The sequence below is a fragment of the Dissoconium aciculare genome (genome assembly GCF_010015565.1).
Source record: "Dissoconium aciculare CBS 342.82 unplaced genomic scaffold K489scaffold_1, whole genome shotgun sequence".
Lineage (NCBI taxonomy): Eukaryota > Fungi > Ascomycota > Dothideomycetes > Mycosphaerellales > Dissoconiaceae > Dissoconium > Dissoconium aciculare.
This window is the reverse complement of record NW_022984951.1, coordinates 2,006,070-2,028,029: the sequence shown is the minus strand read 5'-3', so window position 1 is coordinate 2,028,029 and position 21,960 is coordinate 2,006,070. Positions and strand designations below refer to the sequence as shown.

The window sequence follows — 21,960 nt, the reverse complement described above, 5'->3', positions numbered from 1 at the left end:
AAGGTAGACTACGGTATTTGTTTTTCAAACAAGATTAGATAGGCGGTCTAAAGACTCCACATGCATAATGTCCAGGTAGCAACACTCAATGCATATCAGCAAGTTGAGCATTCGAGACATAATGCGAGCCTCCGGCACAAACATATCCGTCATGCATCCGGATCCATCGGTATCCTGCGACGCATAACCCCACGACTCGCAGCTTCCTCTGGACTTCTTGCTCGGCCTTCCTCGCCACCTCTTTCGCCGCCAACTCGCGTCGAAGTCGTTCAGCCTCTACTTCGCGCTTTCGACGAGCCAGTTCTCGCCGGATCCTGGATTCTTCTAATTTCCGCTTGCGCTCTTCGTCGTTATCATCGGGGCCAACGTTGAGCGGATCGCTGGACTCCTCATCAGGCTCGTTAGCCTTGGACTCGAGCTCTTGTGCCTTCGTAGAAATATCCTGGTAGTCTTTCTCCCGCTCGTCGGCAGCCTTTTGAGCGGCGAGGAGTGCGTCCCATGCCTCGTCACTGACGCCGGAATCTCGCCGTACACCAACAGAGACGTCCTCGGCTTCGACACGGCCCTGGCTGAGAGAAAGGTCTGGAGGCGCAGCAGTGGTTGTGGTCTTAACCTGCGAGGCAGGCACTGCGGGAGGATTCGTAGTCCTGTCGGAGTCAGGTTGGGGGATGCCCGCGGTGGCTAATGTAGCTGAATCTCCGCCATCGGTACTCGTGTTGTGTAGATGACGTTGCTGCCGCTCCGAGATAAACACATCCACCACGGCGGAGATATCTCCCTCGTGGACAAGGATACTCTCAGACGCTGTTTCGTCGGCCGATGCCATCATTCTCTGCACCAACTTCTTGCACAGAGTCTCGACATCACGGGCGTTCGCCCAGCTGCCCAATCGCTGCAACTTGTCGAACTTGGCGCACAGGCTTGCAACGAATGTCGCGCTTCCAGGGTCCACGGCACGAACATCGAGCATGTCATTCGCGCGGAGCTTGCGCATCAGCAATTCGACACAGTCGGTCGCAGGAAGATGGCGGAATTGAAGGGTTTTCTGGAAGCGGCTCATCAAACCTGGATTGACCGTGAGTAATTGATCGACTTGTTCCTGATATCCAGCTAGGATAACCACGAGCCGGTTCATAAAAGCTTCCTTCGTCAAGCAATCCACGATCTCATCGATGGCCTCTTTGGCGAAACGGCCCTGTCCGAGACGGTATGCTTCGTCAATGAAGAGGACCTTACCCAAAGCTTTTTCAAAGGTCTTGAGTGTCTTGGGCCCTGTGTGGCCCACGTATTCGCCGATGAGATCCGTAGCCGAGACTTCTTTAACTTCTGCCGTCGCGAGGAAGCCCATGTCGTAGTAGATCTGTCCCATCTTTCGAGCAGTCGTGGTCTTACCAGTGCCTATAAAGCGAAGTTAGTACGTCGATCAAGTGATCCTCATGGTCCAGCAACTCACCAGGCGGACCGCTAAACACAAAATTGAACGGGACCGCTTCGCGCGGATTCTTTCCCCGCGCCTTGTAAAGCTTGGTCAGTTTCTGTATAGCCTCCATCTCTTTCACAATATCCTCTCGCCCGATGTCGTTTTTGAACAACTCCTGCACGTTCACCGATGCCCTCGCGATTCGGTCATAATCCGGATCAATGTCGACGGGTTCGAAGACCATGCCGATCGGACTCGAGCTCTGCATGCTTCGTTGCTGATGTCTAGCCTTGGCCCCATTTAGTAGGATGTCGACTTCGCCAGCATTTCCAAAGTTGGGCTTGTTGCGGGCGCGCTGAAGAAAATCCATAGCGGTTTCAAGCGCCGTCACGGTCGCCGTGTAGCCTGCTTGTGTTAATTTCGAGTCCAAGATTGTGTGTAGTTCAGCTTCGCTGAAGTCTTCGAACAGAAAAGCCTCGCTCAGAGGGAATCTTCGACTCAAACCAGGATTGACATTTTGGAACATGCGTTCCATTTCATTCTTGTAGCCGAGCAACAAGACACAGCGGTCCTCACCAGGCACGCTCTGAATGCCCGCCACGAGGGTGTCAATGACTGCTGTTCTGAATACATCGTTTTGTGAGGAAGTACTAGCTGAAGCGCCTGAGTACAGACCGTAGCATTCGTCAATGACCAGGACCTTGCCCACCGTGGCGGCCAGGATCCCCTTTGTCACCTTTTCCGATGCTCCTATAACATCTCCGATGAAGTCAGAGGGATCCTTGACAATCACCTCCCCGTTTGAGAGAAATCCAATGTCGGCGAGTATTTGACCGTAGAGTTTCGCGACGGTCGTCTTGCCTGTCCCCGGAGAGCCCAAAAACACTTTGTTGAGGTTGAAGGAGATCAGCGGTCGTTCTTGGAGCTCGTTTTCATAGTTCGTCTGCAAGGTCTGTAATAGGGCCCCGATCGATTCCTTGACAGCCTTCAAACCGATGAGATCGCCGAGCTTTTGCCATGACTTGTTGTTGGCTAGAGCGACCGAAGGCTCCGGGCCGATCAGGTCCTCCTTGCTTGTGAAAAAATCGTTCGGCCTCTTGCCGGAGCGTCGTTCAGTCTTGAGGCGGTTGGCTTGACGCTCGAACACAATGGCGACCTGATTGGCGACAGCTCGCGCGTTGCCGAATCCGGGACGACCACGCGCATAGCCGATGCGTCTCGCGACAATGCGAGCATACAGACCATCGAATCCGTCCTCGAGCTCCATGGATGGATTCTTGTATCGAGCTCGTACCTGATGCTCGAAGATCTTGCGAAGTTCGTGGTCCTCGTAATCCGCGAATTTGAGCTCGTGCGGAAACCGGCTGCGAAAACCCTCGTTGTGTGCGAACAAGTCCTCCATTTCTTTGTTGTAGCCAGCCAGAATGAATAGGATTTTACCGGTGTGATTTTCCACCTCGGGCAGGAGAAAGTCAAGTACTTGGCGCCCTCCGGGACTCTGGGCAGAGGCCAACTGATATGCTTCGTCGATGAAGATAGCTCCACCGCCGGCATTGAGGACGTCTTGGATGGTTTGTTCGCAGAATTTTGTGCCGCCGTTCATAAGGCGAGCTGCTGTCAGCTCCTTGAATTCGGTGCCAGGGACCACACCCATCGAGGCGAGGCATTTCGCATAGAGCCTGGCGACTGTGGTTTTTCCTGCGAGCGACGTCATCAGTGTAAGGCTTCGATAAAACTCTAATCATACGTACCAGTGCCAGGATTTCCAAGGAACACCGCTCCGAACCGCTCACTTTTGAGAGAAGCTCCTTGACGAAGGACGGTCTCAATTTTGGTCTTGACATTGAGCACCTTTTGCTTGATGCTCTCGAGACCGATCATCTGCATCAGAGCATCGATATGCTCGTTGGCCGCACCCTCGATGTCCTTTTGGTACTGCCAATCGATCTCTGCTGGAGAACCAGACTTGGGGTCTCTTGTATCCTTGCTCTTGCCGGTTGACGCGGACTGAGAGCTTTCGATAGGCTCGGTTACACTTGTTGATGGGTCATTCTGAGCATTCGCGGTGGGTGTTGGAGTCGCATGATCTTGTGGATCATTAGGATAGTCTTTGGGTGGAGCTGCCGCTGGTGCCTGTGCTGCATGCTGTTGGGTAAGCAAATACTCCTGCTGCAGATCGTGCACGCGCTGTGCCAGAAGATTCCTTCTTGCTCGATCCTCGTCCTGATCCTTGCGGAGTTGCTGTTGCTCGCGAATGCGTTCGTCGATTTCCTGGAGTTTTCGTCGGTGTTCTTTCTCTAGAGCCTCGCGCTTCTCGGCCAATGCATGGTCTCGCTTTTGTTTTGCGTCGAGGGCTTTCTTTTCGGCCTCGCACTTTGTGCACACCTTCAACTTTTGCGAGCAGCGACGTGTAAATGTATGGTTTTGGGGGCACTTTTCGTGCAGAATATAATTGCATGCAATCTTGGAATGATCGGACAAGGAATGACAGCGACTTGGACAGGCATGCTGACCGCAGCTCAACATCGCGGGACTGGGGATATGTCAGCATTGAGCGTTTCGCCAAATCCTGCTCGACTCACCAAGGCCTGGTGCATCCGCCGTCTGGACAATATTCGTCAAAGTCTGCTGCGGTCTTCAGCAAGGTGGTCTGATCTGGATGTTGTTCACATTTCGTAGGAAGCCCATCAAAGAGCTGATGGTTTTCCTGAAGCTGTGCGATGAAAGGTTTCCACACGCCGGAGGCGGACTTGCTAGATGTGAAGCTTTCGGCATTTCCTACGATGATGATACCATCTCGCGCTCGAGAGAGGAGGACATTGAGGCGCTGAGCACTCCTCATGAACCCGACATCGCCTCTTCGGTTGGCTCGCGTCAAACTCACAATGACGATCTTGCCCTCTTCTCCTTGGAAGTTGTCTAGGATTCGTTAGCTCAGCTGATGAAATTGTTCGTCTTGCGTTTCACCCACCGATGGTAGACATTGTCAGCTTCTTCTGTCCAACTTTTGCTGCTGCAGGCGTGAGAAGACCCGCCTTGACAAGATCATGCGAATCGATATCACTGAGCACAGGATCCATAGCCATCTCTACTTCCTCCCTCAATCGGTCCATTAGAAGTCGCAATTGACCCAGGTAAGGTGTCAAGACAACCAGATCATCGGTGGAGTACCCTTGCTGTGCCATATACTTTACCGTCTTCAAGACAATGTCAGCTTCGAATCGGTTTTGACGGCTTGCTTTGCGGCCATCGTCCGGGGCACTGTTCTTGGAGTCATCATCCTCGAGGTGGCTGTGATTGAAAAAGATCACATCGCTGGCCAACCCTCGAATGTTGGCTCTGTTGAAAGTCTTCACGTCGTCTTGCAGATCGGGATACATAAGCCGCCGGACTAAAGATGAAATTTCGGGCCGCATGCGGTGTTGTTTCACTAACGTTGAAAGAGGATACCCCTCAACCACCAGGCGCTCGAAGAGTGAGCGGTCAAGATCAAATCCATCGTTCTTGTCAACTGTAAGGCCGAAATTGTTGACTTTGGGTCGCAGCTGAAGATGATCGCCGATGAGAATGAGTTGCTTTGTAGCTTTGGAAAGCGATACGAGGATATGACTCTCAAGCACCTCACCTGCTTCTTCAACGATAATGATGCCCGGGTTGATAGAAGATAGGAGCTGGGTGTTCTTCGCAGCAGCTGTCGTTGTACAGCCGACTATACGCTTGGTCTGCACCAGAGCAGCGTCGCGTGACCCTCGAAATGTCGCCAGGCGTTCGTTGACTTTCCCGTAACGACCCGTGCTGGTCGTGACGACTTTAGCTCTTTCGCTGATTGCGTCTTGGATCCATTGCCGACACTTCAGGTTACGGGAATCTCTGGTCATTTTCCAAATGGCGCCATGGCTTCCTCTGGCCATCTCATCGAAAATCCCGGCATCCATTCCCTTCAACCATCGTCCAATGAGATAGTCAGGGCCGACCGCTTTGCCGTTTGACCCAACTCGCGTCATGCCGTCGGAAGCAGCGGGAACCCTGAAAGCTTCAAAGTACTCCAGGTCCTCGCCGCAGGAGAACTCGAGGCCTTCAAGGATCTCTGCATTTGAAAATTGCCACTTTGCGAAGCTCTTGCTTTCTTCTCTTGTGGTCCTCGCAAGGTCGTCTACGTCTTCGTAGAACGACTTCTGCAAGTTCCATTGTTCTCGTGATAACTTGCCGCCTGTGAAGTTCTTCCGCTGCTCAAATATCTTCAGACATTCGGTACGTGGTGAAAACTTGGATCCGAGGCGAACCATAGTCCCCTCTGGAATACCCATATCCATGGCATCCTCGAGGGTCTGGTCGAGAGCATGATTTTTGAAGGCGAGAACCAGGATTTTCTCCTTCGTGTTTTGGAAGAGCGCTTTCAGGATCAGTGCTCCCACGAAGGACTTGCCTGTGCCAGGAGGGCCTTGAATCACGCTCACCTTCTGTGTCAAGGCAGCATTCAACGAAGCAGTCTGAGACTTGTCAAGCTGTACTGTCTTCGGCAGATCTAGCAGAGATTTGAGATCTTGTCCCTGATGGGTTTCGATCTCGGCCGCAAGCCGCTCCAACCCGAGTTCCGATTGACGAGGCATGTGATTGCCCTCGAGATTGAGCAGCTGCTCGGCAAGAGGTATAGATGTCATGGTCTGAAGACGCTTGAGTACTGGTTCGTAAGCGAAGAACGGCGTACCGACCAGGACGAACCGCATATCGGCTTGGCGCTCGGTTTTGAAAGCGATCAAAACCCTGAGAAGTGCTGCATCGCCCAGGACGTGGAGAAGAAGTGTTGGCGGGGTTTCCGCGAGCTTATCCACATCGCGATCGATGGTTGCAAATGCAAGAACTTCTCCACAGGCAAGTATGCATCCAAACGCCTCATGCTTCACGATTTGAGGATTTTGACGAAGATACTTCTTCCGATTGTCCAAATCGGCGGGCATTTTGTCCGCGAGCTTACTAAAACATCGTAATGCGAGACGAGCTGAACGAGATTTTCCTTCCTGACCACAGTCCATACCCCATAGCTTCAATTGCTGTAGTACGACCGGACGTCTATTGGTCTTGCCACGACCTTGCGCAATCGCCAGGTCCTCTCTGAGCTCGTGGATCATGTCTTCGCGGAGCAATCTGAACTGATTATCGAGGTGCATGGCAGGCCTTATCGATCGATCGGCATCCCGTACCGTTTCATAGGGTAAATAAAATGGGGTCTGCTTGGAGGCCAGTTCATCGGCAGTGGGGCAAAGTTCGATTTGGCGAAAGTCTGCGAAGTCGTTATCATGCCGACCTCCGACTTGGTCGCGAAGGCTGTGGCTTGCAGACAAGCCCTGCGTTGTGATTGCCAATGCTTGCTGGATTTGGTAGCCAATGGTCCGTATGTCCTGGTCCTGCGAATTTACGATCCCGGCCCGGGGACTTACAGCGTTCTGCGCGATTGTCACAACATCAAGGTTGGACAGGAAAGGCAAGGATGGAGGTAACGATAACAGGGAAAGGACCAAGCTGGCATATGCTCGGATACCCGTGGTTAAAGACTTGTTACCATGAGCCGCTTGAAGGGCCTGCCAGAATAGCGGCACGTCCATGAAGGTTGTGAGAAGGTCTTGGAAAATCTGACCATTACCAAGCTGTCGAACAACTTCATCGGTGATGTAAATGATGAATTGAGAGGCAATTCCATTAAGGAATTCCAGCGAAAGGTCCATGCTCATCGCGTTGGAAAGTGCGTTTCTAGCTACGCCCGAGGACATGAGAGATGCCACGGCACGAGCTGAATCCGGCTGGTCACAGATTGCCTCGAGTAGAAGCTTGCCCTCGTTCGTGTTCGTAACTGTCTTTTTGCCATCTTGTACGGCCTTGAGAAAATTACTGAGTCGAGCAGATCTCACAGCAGAGGTCGCCATCCGGGATTCTTGACTGCCGGCGATTCCGTGCTGGCGGTTCACTGCCGGTGGTTGTGCTCGAAATTCGCTACTCGCGGTCGTGTGCTGACAGTTCACTGCTGGAGGTTATGTACTGATAGTCCGTTGCTGGTGGTTCTGCGGTGGTGAGCCTGTACGACAACTCTATACGGATCCTGGTTTCTGGATGAGTATGTAGACCTCAGGCGACGATCGATCCTTGGTCCATGACTCGAGGTGGTCTCAAGTGGCTATATTGAATTGGAGGCACGAGTAAAGTTGCCCGGCAAAGTAGATGTGTGCAGGCATTTGGCGCACACAGATGGCTGGTCGATAGTCTGTGGAGGGGATCGCTTCGCCCGACAATTGTCAATCGACGATCAATATATTGCGCAGCACCTGCGAGTAGGAATCGTTATCAAGACATGCAGCCCGGATGCATGCTCCTCTCTCCATGCACTGTGAAAGCTCCATGAAGCAATCTTCAAGGCGCAGCTGTTGAGTCACCCATCACTGGCCAGTAAAAGATCAGAATTACTCGCTCACTACAGCATTCGTGACAACATTCTGCATGTGCCAGGGGTGCTGCCCGAAAGGGCCCCCACTGTTGCGGCAGATCCCATCAACGTTCGTATTAGATGTCACACTCATCAACGACACGTCGGGGTGGCCTCTTGACGATGTGTGCTGGCAACATGCTCGGTGCCGCATCGATGCAGGACGGGGCCGCCATACAGTGTCTGGGACGCATCGGGGAGCCACTTGGCTGCCACCATACAGTACAGCAATGTATCAGCAGCGCTGCTTCATAACTATTTTACAGTGTGCATCGCCAGCAGTGTTGGTGAGAAGATGCCGTGTATAGGCAGAGAGGGAGTCGGGCAGGCAGCGATGCGCTCCTACTTGCGCTGTTCTCGTTTTAGGCGCATGGAGATGAGTGATCAGTTTTGCGGCAAGATGTCCCGAGCTGATCTTCGAGGGATTCAGCCAACAAAGGCCGCCCGGCGCCAATATTCAACGCTAAAGTACCGTGTGGAAGTTTAGTGCGAGGTCTTCTGGTTTCCAAACCCGTCACAATTAGCACACGCGGGCGCTGTCCCGCTCGATCTCACGTCTGCGGGTTAAACACAAAATGGAGCCACAACAGGCTAAGCCATGGGTCCTACGGTCCATACATCCGCTTTCAAAATCATCGGGTTACAGGGTAAGTCGTCACCCAATTCATTCGGCGGGTGGCCGCGGGTCAGACTTACCGTGAACACGATTAGGGATGAAAGGTGACAGGCTCGCTTCGGGTTAACCGCAACTGTAGCTAAATGATCGATAAACGCTCCACTCCCTCCTTACTAATATTATCATAAGTTTGATCGGGCAGAATTTCCAGCAGATGAGCAGCAAGATGTGGACCTTCACGGCTGATGCGACGGTTGATGCAGCGTTTCGAGTCGTGACAGGACCGACATTGCGTCTGGGCAAGAAGAAAACGAAGCCACGGTCCACATCGCCTGGGTCGCCTGTTCTGGCGGAAACTCCCCCCACGGTTGCGGGGATAACCGCATCCGGCCTGGATCTTCGGAGGTAAAACACAAGTCTTCCCAACACTCGTTTGTCAATCCATCACGCCCACTTTACGCACCGCCGGACGGATAGCTTGCTCTCTGATTATTGATGCGAACAAATGGAACGGGTGAATGCACATTATCATTGTGGTTACTGATCCCACGCGATGTTTGGGTATCCGATAAGGGCCCGGAGATAGCAGGTGGAGGTGCGACTACCAAAGGATTTGGTGTGCCAGGATGTATAGATAGCTCAATGGTCAATGGCCAAGGTCGATTGCTGCTCATGACATCTCGCACATGGAAAGATCGCTAGCTTGCCTGTGACGCTGCTGCGCTAGCACCCAAATGCGAAGAGATGAGATCGGCTTGTTTCCTTCACCAGAAGCACACTGAAGAGGCACAACTCAAGCCGCTCCATCTAGCTTTACCCTGTTCACATCTGCGCAAAACCAAGAGGTCATTAGATCGCGAGGTTCGCCTGTCGATCCTTCGCCACATTCCTAGCTCCAACCATGCGACGACGTCTTACCATCGAGAGTGACCATGCTCATCCATACGCAAACGCCCGGCTCGCATAGTATTTCCTGGGTCGAGGTGAAGAAAGCATGCATAGTTGGCTCCTATTCATTCAACATATCTTAGAATACGGAATTGAATGTTGAAATTCCATGAAACTTCATAACAGTCTGGGCATTCCATGTGGAAGCGCGATTGAAGGGCAAGCGAGTTCACATGGTCGGCGAAACCCGGCGCTCTCCCACTTTAGAATTCAAGGGAAGAAGACATCGCCATTCCGCTATCAAACTCATTTTGAAGCATGCTCCCGTCCCAGTCATCGAACCTGAAGCTGCTATTGTAGCTCGCACTTGTCGAGGAAGGCGGCGTCACCAAAGAGGTGGAGCCTTCGTCGAGCTTCTCCAAAAGCCAATCAACGACGCGCACTCGGACTTGACATGCGCGAGAATAATTATCGTATAACCTGATGTCGCGCAATCGCCGAACCAACTCGTCGAAACGATTTCCGTTCTTTGGCAAGAGTTTGGTCCATCTGAAAATGATTTAGTAGTGTTAGAGATATCTGGTAAAATCGTAGTACCTTGTTTCGGATCCTTGACCTAGAACGATCGATACGCCCTCGCCCACGTGCCTCTCGAGGTTGAGAAAACGTGAACCAGCATTGATCATACTTTCAAGCATCTCTGAGGCTGTCTCCAGAGGCATGTCCAGTCGCTTATATAGCGCCTCTGCTGTTCCTTTCACACAAAAGACTTGATGTCGGTTCTGCCATTTGACAAAAGCGATGCATAAACAACGTTGGACCATACGAGCCTAAGGACGCGCCTGGTCCAATCGTTGATAATACATTGCCATGCTGGCTAGAGGGTCCCGAACGATGATCTCGGGCTGAGAAAATGCCCAGAACTGGGCAGGGTCAAGCTCCCATTCTGCCGTGTATTTTTGTAGAGCTTGCACTGTTCTCGTGTCGGGACCTTCGAAACGTAAGAGAGCTTGGAATCTTTTCTTCTCGTTGGAAGATCTCTCACTAATAACGAATGGAGCATCTTTGAAACGCTGTGGATAACACTTCTGCTCAGTGTAGATTGCGAGCATTACACGATGAATCAGCTCCTGGGGAAGTCAGCTCGTATTGATGTGACACAGACGATGACATACTTGTCTTTTTCGAATATATTCAGGAGACACCATCGTGTCTGTGGACGGCTACGATAATATACGGTGGGCACGATGGGAAAAATGCTGGAAGATTGTTGAGGTCGGTCTTGGTGGGTACGGAAGCACGACGCAGATATGTCTTTGCTCCGCCCCGCCCCAGTCCCGCTCGAAAACACTATGCGGCGAATAAGCATCCGGGCAGCACCATCCACCATTCGGTAGTGAGGCCGGGTCATCGGTGCCACGATAGCAGCAGGCGTGCAGTTGCGACCCTTAGCCCGACCGTGCCGCATACCTTGGGCGAGCGCCATCTGCACCGTGGAGCCTCTCTGTGGAAAGAGGTGATATGCTACCATTTTGCGAGTTGAGGTCTTTCGACCGATGCGAACCGCTGTGCTAAAAATCGGACATTCGATGATGTGGGTTCAGATGGCGCCCGCTCACCCTCTGGTCCATGAGCGTATCCCTCAACGGATATGTTCACTGACTGTGCATCTTATCCACAGGCAAGATATGACGCGTGCTACAAGATGTACCTCACTTCAGGAAAGCCACCTTGACGTGAGGCCATAGCACTTGCCAGCCGTGTGGTACTTTAGCGCCCTTCAAACTTCAACTTGACAAATACAGATGCATACTCAGAGAGGCCAAGACATCTGCGTAGTCAACTGCACAGCCGCGGTCCGGCAGTACAGCGGGCTGTCGATGAGGAGGCAGATGATGTTCTGCACGCTGAAGCGAGTGCGTTTCTTAATGCTGGCAGTGCATTCGCTGCATGCTTGTGACATCAAGTTCTTTGTCCAAAGAAAGTCAAACCACGGGATGATATCAACGTCGTCAACACTGAAGTTTCGACATACGGGGCCGCTTGCGTCGTGAAACCCACCGGAAATTATTGGGTGATGTGTTCCTCCTTTCTATGAATCAACGACTATTTCAAGCATGCCATCGCCCACCTCGAACACATCTGCCACTTCCACAGCACTCACCCTCGAGCTATATACCTTCTTTCAGTACCTTCAGTAACATCAACATGCTTGGGAGCAGCTTCGAAGAAACTTCTGTGGCGGGCTCATCGGACGACGAATGGGTTTCTGACCTTCGTGAACGAGCCGATGCCGACTTCTCGCTAGGCAAAAGATATTGCGATTATTACCTTTTCAAGAACATCGTTAAGGAATCTTCGGGCAACGAACCTACGGCAATGCTTGAGGTGAGACCTTTCCGGGTTTTCTGGCCTTTCACTAATGAATTTTGGTAGTCCCTGTTGCATGAAAGGCTGCAAAATCTTCAGCTCGAGCAGAACATCAAGTTTCTCCAGGACCAGCTTCCCCAACAATTCTGGCGCGACACCCATACAAAGTTCGAAGACTTGATGATCCTCACCGGCCGCGTCCAGCGAATGGGAAACGCGCAAAACAAGGATCACATCAGAAAGATTTTGACTCGCACTGGGGATGCCCCCCCTTTCGGAGTGCGGCCGGGGGTTTCAATCAGTCCCGAGCCTCCCACGCAGTCTCCCACTCCGTCTCCAAAGGTTGCCTCTCCTTCGATGACGAAAGTGACGGCACGAAGTTATCAAGTTTTAGCCCCACAAAGGCTCACGAACCGCGGAAGCGCATCTCCAATGCATGTGATCAAGCTGAAAGAATATGGCGATGCTATCGGCGAGTCCCCGAAATATGATCATTTCACCGTTACTGGTAGTCCCCCAACGACGCACATGACCGTCCATTTCGGCGGACACAGGCTTGAAACTATAGGAAGATCGATAAAGGACGCGAAACAGCAGCTGGCAATGCTACTTTGCGCAGAACTCGATCTGCATGTCCCGTAGGACGTATAGCCTATAGAGCCTGCAGATTTATACCGGTCGGGAGCTGCTACGTCTTAGCTTCCTACATTCCCTGGCACACGGTCACGGTATAGCCTCGAAGTCACTAGAGTACATTGGTGTATTGAGAATACATATATGTCTCTCCCTCCCTCTCCCTCTCTCTCCCTCTCTCCCTCTCTCTCTTCTCAAGTAGGACGTTTTCTCATCTCCTTCGTCGCGCTTCTCAAGCCTTTGCCTTGCGGAGTCCAACTTGGATCCCTGCGACAATACCAGCATCACTGCTGCAACATGACGGCCATCGTATCGCCCGATAGTGTACGTCTTTTCTACGAGCGGCTGTTTGTTTGGAGCATCGTTCGGCCGAACGGTGAAGACCGCTCGGATCCCCGGCGCTCCCAATGGCAGCGATGCCTCGATTCACTTTCGCTGCTATGCGACACACAGATTGGAGGCAAGACAGTTTCTGCCATTGTGGTGCAGGATCGCTCCGACAATAGCACTGATCAGTTATGCTACTGGATCGCTTGCAACGGACATACGCGTATCGCGGACGACTTCCTCCGCTGGCTCCTGAAAGAATTGCACACTTTACATTCCGCGGGAGATCCAGATCAATTACGGGAGCATATCCTTCGCCAGGTGGTGCAAAGGTGTAAAGTACGGATCAAAAATTACAGCAGGACGCTCGGCAGCATCATCAAAGACTTATCTATGCAGGTGTTGAGTGAAGGTAAGGTGAAAGACAAAATTCCTCAACCCGTCTGACAGAGGAAACAGAAGAGAGCTCACTCTTGGTTCGACTCGGTATCCTGCTTCCAAGAACTGAAGATCTCGTCGAGATATGCAACGCTGCTTTCGGTTTCAGATATGATGATATGAATCAAGAGGTCAAGAGTATCATTGCCGCAAAGCCTGACGCAAAATTGTGGCGAAAGATCCGACATTATCTTGGCCGTCTAGGTGCTTGGCCTCGAGCCATTAATTTCATGATCCAATACTGGCCAACGGATGCAAGACTGAATAAGCCATTCACTGTTCAAGCTATTCCGGCTCCCACAGCGTTGACTTGGGTATATTCCAAAAGTTTAGACCCCACTACAGTATTGCAAAAGATTTGGTCAATCGACAACTTGGAGCGAGAACCTGCACATGTGCGAGAAAGATATTATCAGCTAGAGCAGAACATCCTCCAATCGATCGGTGAATCCAACACACCAACCAGAGTCCATGCGGAATCGGCGCTAGTGGACTACATAGCACAACTTGAAACCTTTCGATTCCTGGGAGACGAACGTTATGTTGGAGTCAGCAAGCCATCTTGCTATTGCTGCAACATGTACTTGGCACTGCATCCGCTGCGACTGGTGCCGCGAAAATCTCACAACAATATCTACATCAAGTGGTCTCCACTAGTTCTTGAGACTCTGGAAGATGGCGGAGTAGCCGTCACAGCAGCGTTCAATTGGCTCAGCGAATCCTTGTTGGCGAATATTCTACAGGCAGTATCGAGCCCCGATGACTTAGAAGAATCAATGTCATGCCTGGACTCAACGACGGAGTTAACTAGCAGCCACTGGCTAGCCTCAATTCTGGAATATCAATCCTGACCACAAGGAGGTCTATTACACGCAGCTCGTCCGGAGCATCAAAGCGAAACGAATTTCGATCCGTTGACCATAGCTGCTCTATGCTAGTCACGAGTATCTGGAGTCTAAGACAACAAGGACGCTGACTTATTTTCCCATGTTTGCATTCAACATGCGTGGATGTCTCAGGCTTGGTTCATAGTTTTGCGCTGGTGTTACAAATTTGTTCGCATGATAACATGAGAATTCGTGCTGGGTGATTTTAGGCACGAAGAGTGATACACCTTCCTGCAAGTGTCGTCGGCGCTCAGCGTGCTAATGCCGCCAAATCACGCTGAATAATATCGCCTTCTTCCGGTTTCATTGAACGTGCGGATCGTTTCGAACAATACGAGAAATGGGTCAAGTGGCCATTGAAGTTATGAACACATTCGAACAAACAAACGACTACGCAGTGTTGTTCACTTTGCAAATCCAGATTGTGATCTTTCGTAGCGTATTGCATTAGATGCTGCAAGTTGTTGAAGACCTCCACTCTCAAGCCATATATTGTCACACTTCAGATGCGGGCGCTGAATGCGCCGTCCTGTTGCATAGTGCTGAAGGTGCTTGCGAATGAAGTGCCGTTTTAAGCCGTCTCTGTAACGGAATTCCTTGGTTCGCTGTATAAAAGGTAGCTTTTTGACACCCATGCAGAAGATGCATTGTGCGGGAGCACACTATACCGGGAATAGATCGTGCTCGCCTCTCTTGTCTTCGCGTGCGACTATACTTGGACAAAGACTAGGTGGTCTAGATGTCTCGTCTATCTCTCTGCGACAATGGATCTTCGCACCACCGGCTGACAGTGTCGATAGTGCCGGGCGAGATGAAGGTGAGCACTGTTGCCAACACGCGCTTGCGTTGGGAGCTTAGCTCTTGTGTTGTTGCCACTTTCCCGCTCCTCCAGTCGCCTCTGTCGACTTTCGTTTGCGTAGCTGTTGCAAGATATCTGACACAGGCTGCTCTGCGCGATATTGAGCCTTCACCTCCTTCAGTATTGTTCTGCGCGTCTCTTTCTTCGTCCGCAGGAACGCCTGGTGCGCTTCACAATACGTTTCATATGCAGAAGTGTCTTAAGCAATTCGGGTTCGTCTTCTACTGGCATAATCGGCTGCTGTCGCGCCTACGGTATCGTTAATCTAGACATATTGCCCCGAGCGAGCCTATAAAGAAGGTTAAAATCCGCACATCTCGATTTGCACTTGCGGCGCGATCTCGAATTGCTTTGTCTCCCATTGTCGGGCAATGGCCAAGGTGTTCTGATAGGTCTGTGTAGTGCCTGCTCTGCGGATCCGACCCTCCCGCTCATGGAGCATCCATCAGAAGAAATTACAGAGATCAGGGATGAGAAGAGCGTGTAGGAGCGTGTTTGGGCCTTTCTCGTAGGTGGTGCAATAGCTGGACAGCCGCCCGACCGCCTGTGTGCTTCGATATCACGGATGCAGCTCTTTGATCCATCTCTGACGGTCCACAGCACAATCATCGCCCCGCAGCCCTCATTCCCTCCTCCTACTGCTGCATGATAAGCAAAGATACGATCATCCCCTCCTCCGTCAAATGAATCTCGAACACAAGGCGAACCGCCGCTGACGTCGAGGAAATCCCGACATACCCCTTTCGACCCTGAATCCTCTACCAGAGGTTAGAAAAACCAGGAAGGATCAATCTGCCATTATACGAATTCTGCCTCGTCCAATCATTCCAGGGTGGAATACCCCTACTTCGATGTTGTCCTTGACTCGCAAGACCGACACATCAATGCGTGCTTCATTGCGAAACAAATGCGAGATTTGCCGCTTGAGAGGAGTTCCAAAGCTACCATTCTCTGTGCCTCTGCTCTCTCGTATAGCTGGTCATGTTACTTGCTCCCACCGCAGCTTCTCGATGGTCAGGACTCTAAGTATCGAATATTCGAGCCGGAATGGCGTGCAGGTAACGGATAGACCGGTTTCGATGATCCACAGCAATAAGTAATATATATATATTGACAAAGTTGGCTCAACTACGAACGCTTTCTCCGTCCCGCGTGGCACAATTGGTCAGCGCGTGAGACTTTTAAGAGCTTCGGCTTGTGATCTCAAGGTTGGGAGTTCGAGCCTCCCCGCGGGAGAAAAGATTTTTGCATTTTTGGTAGTCGTTTTGTGCCGTTTGTTTTGTGATGGCATTTACGGGAACCGCAACCGGTAAAACCGATGACGAGGACTCGATCGGTATCTCTCATGAAGTTGACAGACCTGTGGCTGGTATTGAATTTGTGGTGCTTCATTTATTTTATTCAGCTGATGGACAGCCAGTGCATTGGGCCATTTTAGTCTTAGCGCATCGTCATGCTCGTTGGCAGACGTTATTGGGAAAGCCGAGACATCCGTTGATTGCAACATTTGCAATGAAACACGAACGAGTTTCGCCAGCCTTGCACTCGATCATTAGTTTGGGTACTTATTGTAGATATCACCATCGAGCAGAATCGTTCTATGTAACCAGGCTTGAAGAAGTACAACTATCAGCAGCGGAGTAATACCGCCGAAACTGTCCAATCCGCCCGAGAGGATTCGGCGCCATTGCGCTTTGTCTTGAACCCAATCCCGAACGCGCAACGGCTGAAAGCTTTCTTGTCTACATTGTGCGAGCGAAGGACAGACATATTACCCTTCGATATATTAAACCAATGCCGAAATATTGAATTCATCGCCTGCGACGCGCGCGTCAGCGAATATTAGCCTTGCGATCCGCCATTCTTCTCGTTCGGCAAAGAATTGCGAGAGTAATCCGGGAGCACCGCAAACATGTTCAAACATGACCACGACAAGCCTGAGCGACACGGTAATGGCGACGATGATCAGCCAGCGCAGCGGTCCCGAGATGTTCAGTCCGGCGAAAAGAAGCCATCCAGGCTCAAGCAGCTATGGACGAAACTCGACCTCGACCTCATGACAGTCCTGTTGATGTTCAAAGCTAGTCTGCCTCCCATCATCGCGATCGCCGCATATCAAGCGCCTGCGTTTGCAGCTCACTTCGGGACACTGGGGTATCTCGTGGCAATAACTTCAATATTGGGTTTTTGTATCATGCCACGAGGCAAGTTCGTGCAAACCATGTTCCTCAACATTATAACCATCTGTCTGGCCGCGGCAGTCAACCTGTTGGCGTTGTATTGCGCAACCGAAGCTCGCAGGCACACAGCACTGCCAGGGACATCTCCGATTGCGTACAATTCTTCGGCGAGTGCGGTATTGGCCATCTGGTTGTTGTTCCAAACATATCTCATCAATTGCCTACGTGCTGCTCGACCTCAATTCCAGTTCCCGGCAATCCTGTACTCGATCTTTGTCAGTGTTGCTATGACGTATGGAACTCAATTCCCAAACATGACCTATTCCATCAGCTTCATGAAAATGCTGCTGGAGGCGTTTCTTGCTGGCTTCGCAATCGCTACTGGTGTAAGCCTTTTCATAATCCCGGTGAGCTCTCGGCAGGTTGTCCTCAAGGAGATGACAGGATACATGATGTGCCTGGGAGGGCTGCTTCAAGCACAAACTTCATACATGCAAAGCTTGGAGAAGTACGATCCTAGAGATGTGGCCAAGAAATCGGAGAGTACCAATTCGAATTCCAAGAGTGGCAGGACCGAAGATGCAACGAATTCACCATTCCTGACGGCACAGGCTCAGAAGGTTCAGGAAATGCTGCAAAAAACGTTTGAGCTGCACACCAAACTGCCCGGCGATCTTGAGTTTGCCAAACGTGAAATCGTTTTTGGCAAGCTCAGTGCAGGAGACCTCAAGCAAATCTGGAAGCAACTTCAACTTATAATGATTCCCATCGCTGGTCTAACGACAATCATCGACATCCTACGTAGAATTAGTGGGCGTCAAAATGCGAAAAACACACAAGTGGCTGGCGAGAAAGTCGACTCGCAATCTGGTCATATTGAAACCGTCCATAGTCTGATGTCCGCTCTACACGAGCCTTTCGAAAGCATGACGAAATTGATCAACGCAGCTTTCCAGCACATTTTGCTCACATTGGATTTGATTAAGGCTCCGAAGAAAAAGACACAAGACGAAGAGAGCCAGGGGGATGCACCGAAGCCAGGAAGTGCGGCATTTGTCGAGCACTACAGGAAGAAACTTGATAATTTTCACGAATCGAGAAAGCGGACCATTTTGGATTGGTGTAGCGAACATCAAATCGAGCTACCTGCAGACTTTTTCGAGGCTGATTTTGCAAGCTCAGAGGCATCGGGGACTGTACCGGCCGTGTCCGGTGAGAATTTTCGACAAGAGTTGTTCTTCATGCTCTACCTGGAGTACTTGTTATGGAGGGCAGGCTCGGCGACATTAGAATTCATGCTGTGGACCGAAGAGAAAAAGCAGAATGGCACACTTAGAAAAGCAAGACTGATCTTTCCGGCGGTCAAAGTCCTCCGAAAATGGCTTGTCTCCGCTTTTGGTCGCGAGGACTCATCAGAGGAAGACCATTACACTGCGGACTTGGACTCGGGTAGAACAGAAGCGCTCGACCTTGGCGCATCGTTTTCGCGACGAAGAGATCCTGAGCACCTTCCGCCGAGAAACGCATGGGAGAAGTTTGGAAACCTCGTTCGTCAGATTCCCCGTGGTCTACGAAGTGATGCGTCTGCCTTTGGTCTGCGCGTTGCAGCGGCGACGATGAGCATTGCGATCGTGTGTTTCCTGCAGGACACGCAAACTTTCTTCCTAAAGAATAGACTGCTCTGGGCAATGATCATGGTTTCGATCAGCATGTCTCGAACGGCTGGTCAAAGTATATTCAACGTAAGTATCCGAGCTGTCCACTGACTGACGTGAACGAAGACGTTTGCTGATCCTGTTCTCACCAGTTTCTACTACGAATCCTCGGTACTGTCATCGCAATGGTGAGTGCCAGCATTTTCTAGCTGTTTTTCACTGTACCTGACATGTCATTAGGTCGGATCTTTCATCATTTGGTATATCGTTGACGGAAAGACCGCTGGTGTCATCGTCTTCTTGTGGCTATGGATTTTCCTAGCATTCTACGTCGTTCTGAAGATGCCGAAATTGATCGTCGTCGGAATTCTCAGCCTTGTCACAGCGATTCTCATCATCGGCTATGAGCTCGAAGTTGAAGTTCTCGGCAGGGACCAGATTGAGTCCAACGGTCAGCCAGCATATCCCGTCTATCTGCTTGCTCCTTATCGCCTGGCAACCGTCACCGGAGGTCTCGCCCTGGCATTCATCTGGACCATCTTTCCCTATCCGATTTCGGAAAGCACCGAATTGCGCAAGGACATCGGTGCCTCCTTGTATCTTATGGCTAATTTTTACTCGATTCTCCACGAGACGGTCAAATCACGAGTACACCAGAATGCCGGCGACCCTGAGACCAAAGGCACCCGAGCATATCATCTCGAAAAAGCTCGCACGAAAGTCTTTACGAAGTTGGTGCTGCTGACCACGACCCTGAAGATGAATTCAGCATTTTCAAAATTCCAAATTACGCTTGGTGGAAAATTCCCTCGCGAGGAATATGAAGGGTGTGTATCAATTTTACACTCATAACATTTATTCGAGATGAGCCACTGACACTTCTTCCCTCACACCAGCCTCATCGAGAATATTCAAAATCTCCTCAGATACTGCTCGCTCCTTTCCTATGCATCCGCGACCTTCTCCCACCACACCAGTGCCCCCACCGACCAATGGGGCGTCGACTTCCGCCAACTCATCTCCGCCAACGAACCTACCTCTCACGAACTCACCATGCTCCTCAGCTTATTATCCTCAGCACTACTCCACGGCCGTCCACTGCCGCCATACCTCACTCCGCCGACAACAGGCCGGTACCTCCAACGCCTCAACGCCATCGACCGCGAGATTCTAAGCAATCGGCATATTGCGGAGCCCGAGTATAGCGCGTTCGCGGTGATGCAGATCTGCGCGCGTTGCATGCAGGATGATATGAGGAAGATCCAGAAGTAAGTTGCTCTTTGTCCTTGTGCTTCCTTTTTTGTCTGACGATGGAACGTATCACTGATCATTTTGATTCGCATTTAGGCATGTCACGACCTTGGTTGGCGAGATTGATTTTTCGTTTCATGCTGTGAGCTCCGAGAGGGGCAGTGAAGAAACGTTGACGACGGCGGAGAAGAAGACGGGACGGCAGTCGGATAGTGAATGATTTTAATTGGACTGGAGACATTCAATCATCTAACGAATCTTTATCAGAAGCATTGTGTTTGATATATTTCCGTAGCGATAGAGTTGTGATTGTTCTTGTGACTTTATGATTCTCACTCGAAATGGTCTCCAAATGCCCGTGAAATGGCAATGGAGACGGAGCTGTAGGTGATGATACGATTGTGTCCTGTCAATTAAAAAGAGCAAGTTAGCCTTGACCAAAACCACGAAGCACATACTACTGGGCAATGCCGGAGATGAGAGACTTACCACCGAACCTTACAATCTCGAACCTCACCCTCGGTCTTCCTGGCCTATTCACATCCAAGACCCCTGCACCTTTGCCGCCATCAATACACTCCTCCGCCTCAATCTCCTCCTTCCTCACCTCACTTCCAGAATCCCTCTTCCCAAACATCCTCCGACAAATCATCCCCGTCTGATGAAACGGGATGTCGCGATCGTTCAACGCATGTACCAACTGCACCGACGCCAAGCTTCGCGTTCCCGTATGCAGCAAGCCAGGGCGATCAGCCAGCGCGGCGTAATACGCCGTCAGACGCTCGGCGCTGAGCCATTTATCTTCCATCAAAGCTGTGAGGCGGCCTGCGAGGGCTGGCACGGGGCGCAGCGGTAGCAGGAGAGGGAGAAGTCCTCCGACGCGGTAGGTCAGCAGCAAGGCGGGGATGCTGGAGAAGGGCGCAGCGAGGACGACGCCTGCGAAAGTTGTCGGCGCGAACACTGCGCCTGTGGCGATGCTGTCTTGATTCTGGATGCTCCGGACTTCAGCGGGAATGAGCGTGTTGCTGGGATCGGCGAAGTGCAGGGCTATGGCGCTGGAGACGCCGGTACCTAGACTTTGGCCTGCGATGACGATGCGTTCGGCTGGAATTTTGGCGACGCGTAGGACCCAGTTTACGAGCGCTGTGCCGTCGATGATGAGGCCGGCTTCGGTTGGGGAGCCGGTGGAGTAGCCGAAGCCGCGGTAGTCAATGGTTAGGACGTGGGTGTTGGGCTGTGCGGCCATGTAGCGGTAGGTATCCGGGCGCCAGTTTTCGCCAACGTGGCCTGCGTTTCCGTGGACTGGGAAGTGGTCAGTATCATCAGAGTGATCATTGAAGAGGGGAGTCCTGGAGTAACCTGCGTACAGTAGATCACTACTCGAGCTGGCGGGCCTTCTTTTGAAGTCAACAGCCTGAAGCCAACTGTGCTGGTAATGTCTGCGACGGGCGCAAAGGAACGTGTCTCGCTTCGGATTTCTCTCTCATTCTCGGCGTAGACGTCCGCGGGCAGGACATGCCAGGCATAGAGGCTTTCATTATCCGGTGTCTTGAGGATGAACGGAGTAACTTGGTTCGGAGCGAAGCCGAACGACTCGGTGTCGTTCAGATTCTTGAGAAATAGTGTGTTGACCTTGTTGGCGTAGAGTGCGCTATGTGTCGTGATTAGCAGCTTGTCATCATGGGAGGACTCTTCTATGTTCACGGTAGTAAGATCTCGACTTACAATCTCTGGACTGGCGGCTGGAGGAGAATACCCAAGAACACGGCATATAAACCAGCCGCGCCGGCGACACCCCAAGCGACTTTTCCGAGCACCATCTCCGCGGTTGAATGCATCAAACGATGAGATCTTGAAGCATGCGTGGGTATGTTGATAATGAGTATATTTGCACCATGTATTTATGTATTTATGCGAGCTGAAATAGCAACGAGCAGCGGAACGAGCGCTGCCTGTTGACT

General features: G+C 51.4%; 6 protein-coding genes and 1 non-coding gene across 7 annotated transcripts; 4 read left to right on the top strand and 3 right to left on the bottom strand.

The window, feature by feature from the left end:
• Window positions 1–85: 85 nt before the first annotated feature.
• Window positions 86–7,341, bottom strand: K489DRAFT_309765 (P-loop containing nucleoside triphosphate hydrolase protein; the record flags this gene model as incomplete). Its single annotated transcript, XM_033600657.1, has 5 exons — window positions 86–1,398; window positions 1,454–3,118; window positions 3,172–3,953; window positions 4,003–4,339; window positions 4,392–7,341. The coding sequence occupies 5 exons, from the start codon at window positions 7,339–7,341 to the stop codon at window positions 86–88; spliced, it is 7,047 nt and encodes a 2,348-aa protein (XP_033464655.1).
• A 2,082-nt stretch (window positions 7,342–9,423) lies between these two features.
• Window positions 9,424–10,372, bottom strand: K489DRAFT_22170 (uncharacterized protein). The gene is made up of 2 exons (XM_033599735.1): window positions 9,997–10,372; window positions 9,424–9,948 (listed from the first exon to the last, which is right to left on the bottom strand). The coding sequence occupies exons 1-2, from the start codon at window positions 10,221–10,223 to the stop codon at window positions 9,663–9,665; spliced, it is 513 nt and encodes a 170-aa protein (XP_033464654.1). The 5' UTR covers window positions 10,224–10,372; the 3' UTR covers window positions 9,424–9,662.
• A 1,235-nt stretch (window positions 10,373–11,607) lies between these two features.
• On the top strand, window positions 11,608–12,411 carry K489DRAFT_406290 (uncharacterized protein; the record flags this gene model as incomplete). Its single annotated transcript, XM_033607236.1, has 2 exons — window positions 11,608–11,787; window positions 11,836–12,411. The coding sequence occupies 2 exons, from the start codon at window positions 11,608–11,610 to the stop codon at window positions 12,409–12,411; spliced, it is 756 nt and encodes a 251-aa protein (XP_033464653.1).
• A 288-nt stretch (window positions 12,412–12,699) lies between these two features.
• K489DRAFT_406289 (uncharacterized protein) lies at window positions 12,700–14,018 on the top strand (the record flags this gene model as incomplete). The annotated part of the gene is made up of 2 exons (XM_033607235.1): window positions 12,700–13,141; window positions 13,189–14,018. The coding sequence occupies 2 exons, from the start codon at window positions 12,700–12,702 to the stop codon at window positions 14,016–14,018; spliced, it is 1,272 nt and encodes a 423-aa protein (XP_033464652.1).
• A 2,041-nt stretch (window positions 14,019–16,059) lies between these two features.
• K489DRAFT_t3 lies at window positions 16,060–16,149 on the top strand. Its single transcript has one exon. It is a non-coding gene; the product is annotated as a tRNA-Lys (tRNA).
• A 341-nt stretch (window positions 16,150–16,490) lies between these two features.
• Window positions 16,491–20,608, top strand: K489DRAFT_330495 (uncharacterized protein). Its single transcript, XM_033602123.1, has 6 exons — window positions 16,491–18,835; window positions 18,901–18,936; window positions 18,989–19,575; window positions 19,645–20,016; window positions 20,096–20,405; window positions 20,489–20,608. The coding sequence occupies exons 1-5, from the start codon at window positions 16,826–16,828 to the stop codon at window positions 20,217–20,219; spliced, it is 3,129 nt and encodes a 1,042-aa protein (XP_033464651.1). The 5' UTR covers window positions 16,491–16,825; the 3' UTR covers window positions 20,220–20,405; window positions 20,489–20,608.
• K489DRAFT_406287 (alpha/beta-hydrolase) lies at window positions 20,332–21,819 on the bottom strand (the record flags this gene model as incomplete). Its single annotated transcript, XM_033607234.1, has 4 exons — window positions 20,332–20,405; window positions 20,489–21,301; window positions 21,367–21,650; window positions 21,725–21,819. The coding sequence occupies 4 exons, from the start codon at window positions 21,817–21,819 to the stop codon at window positions 20,332–20,334; spliced, it is 1,266 nt and encodes a 421-aa protein (XP_033464650.1).
• Window positions 21,820–21,960: the final 141 nt, after the last annotated feature.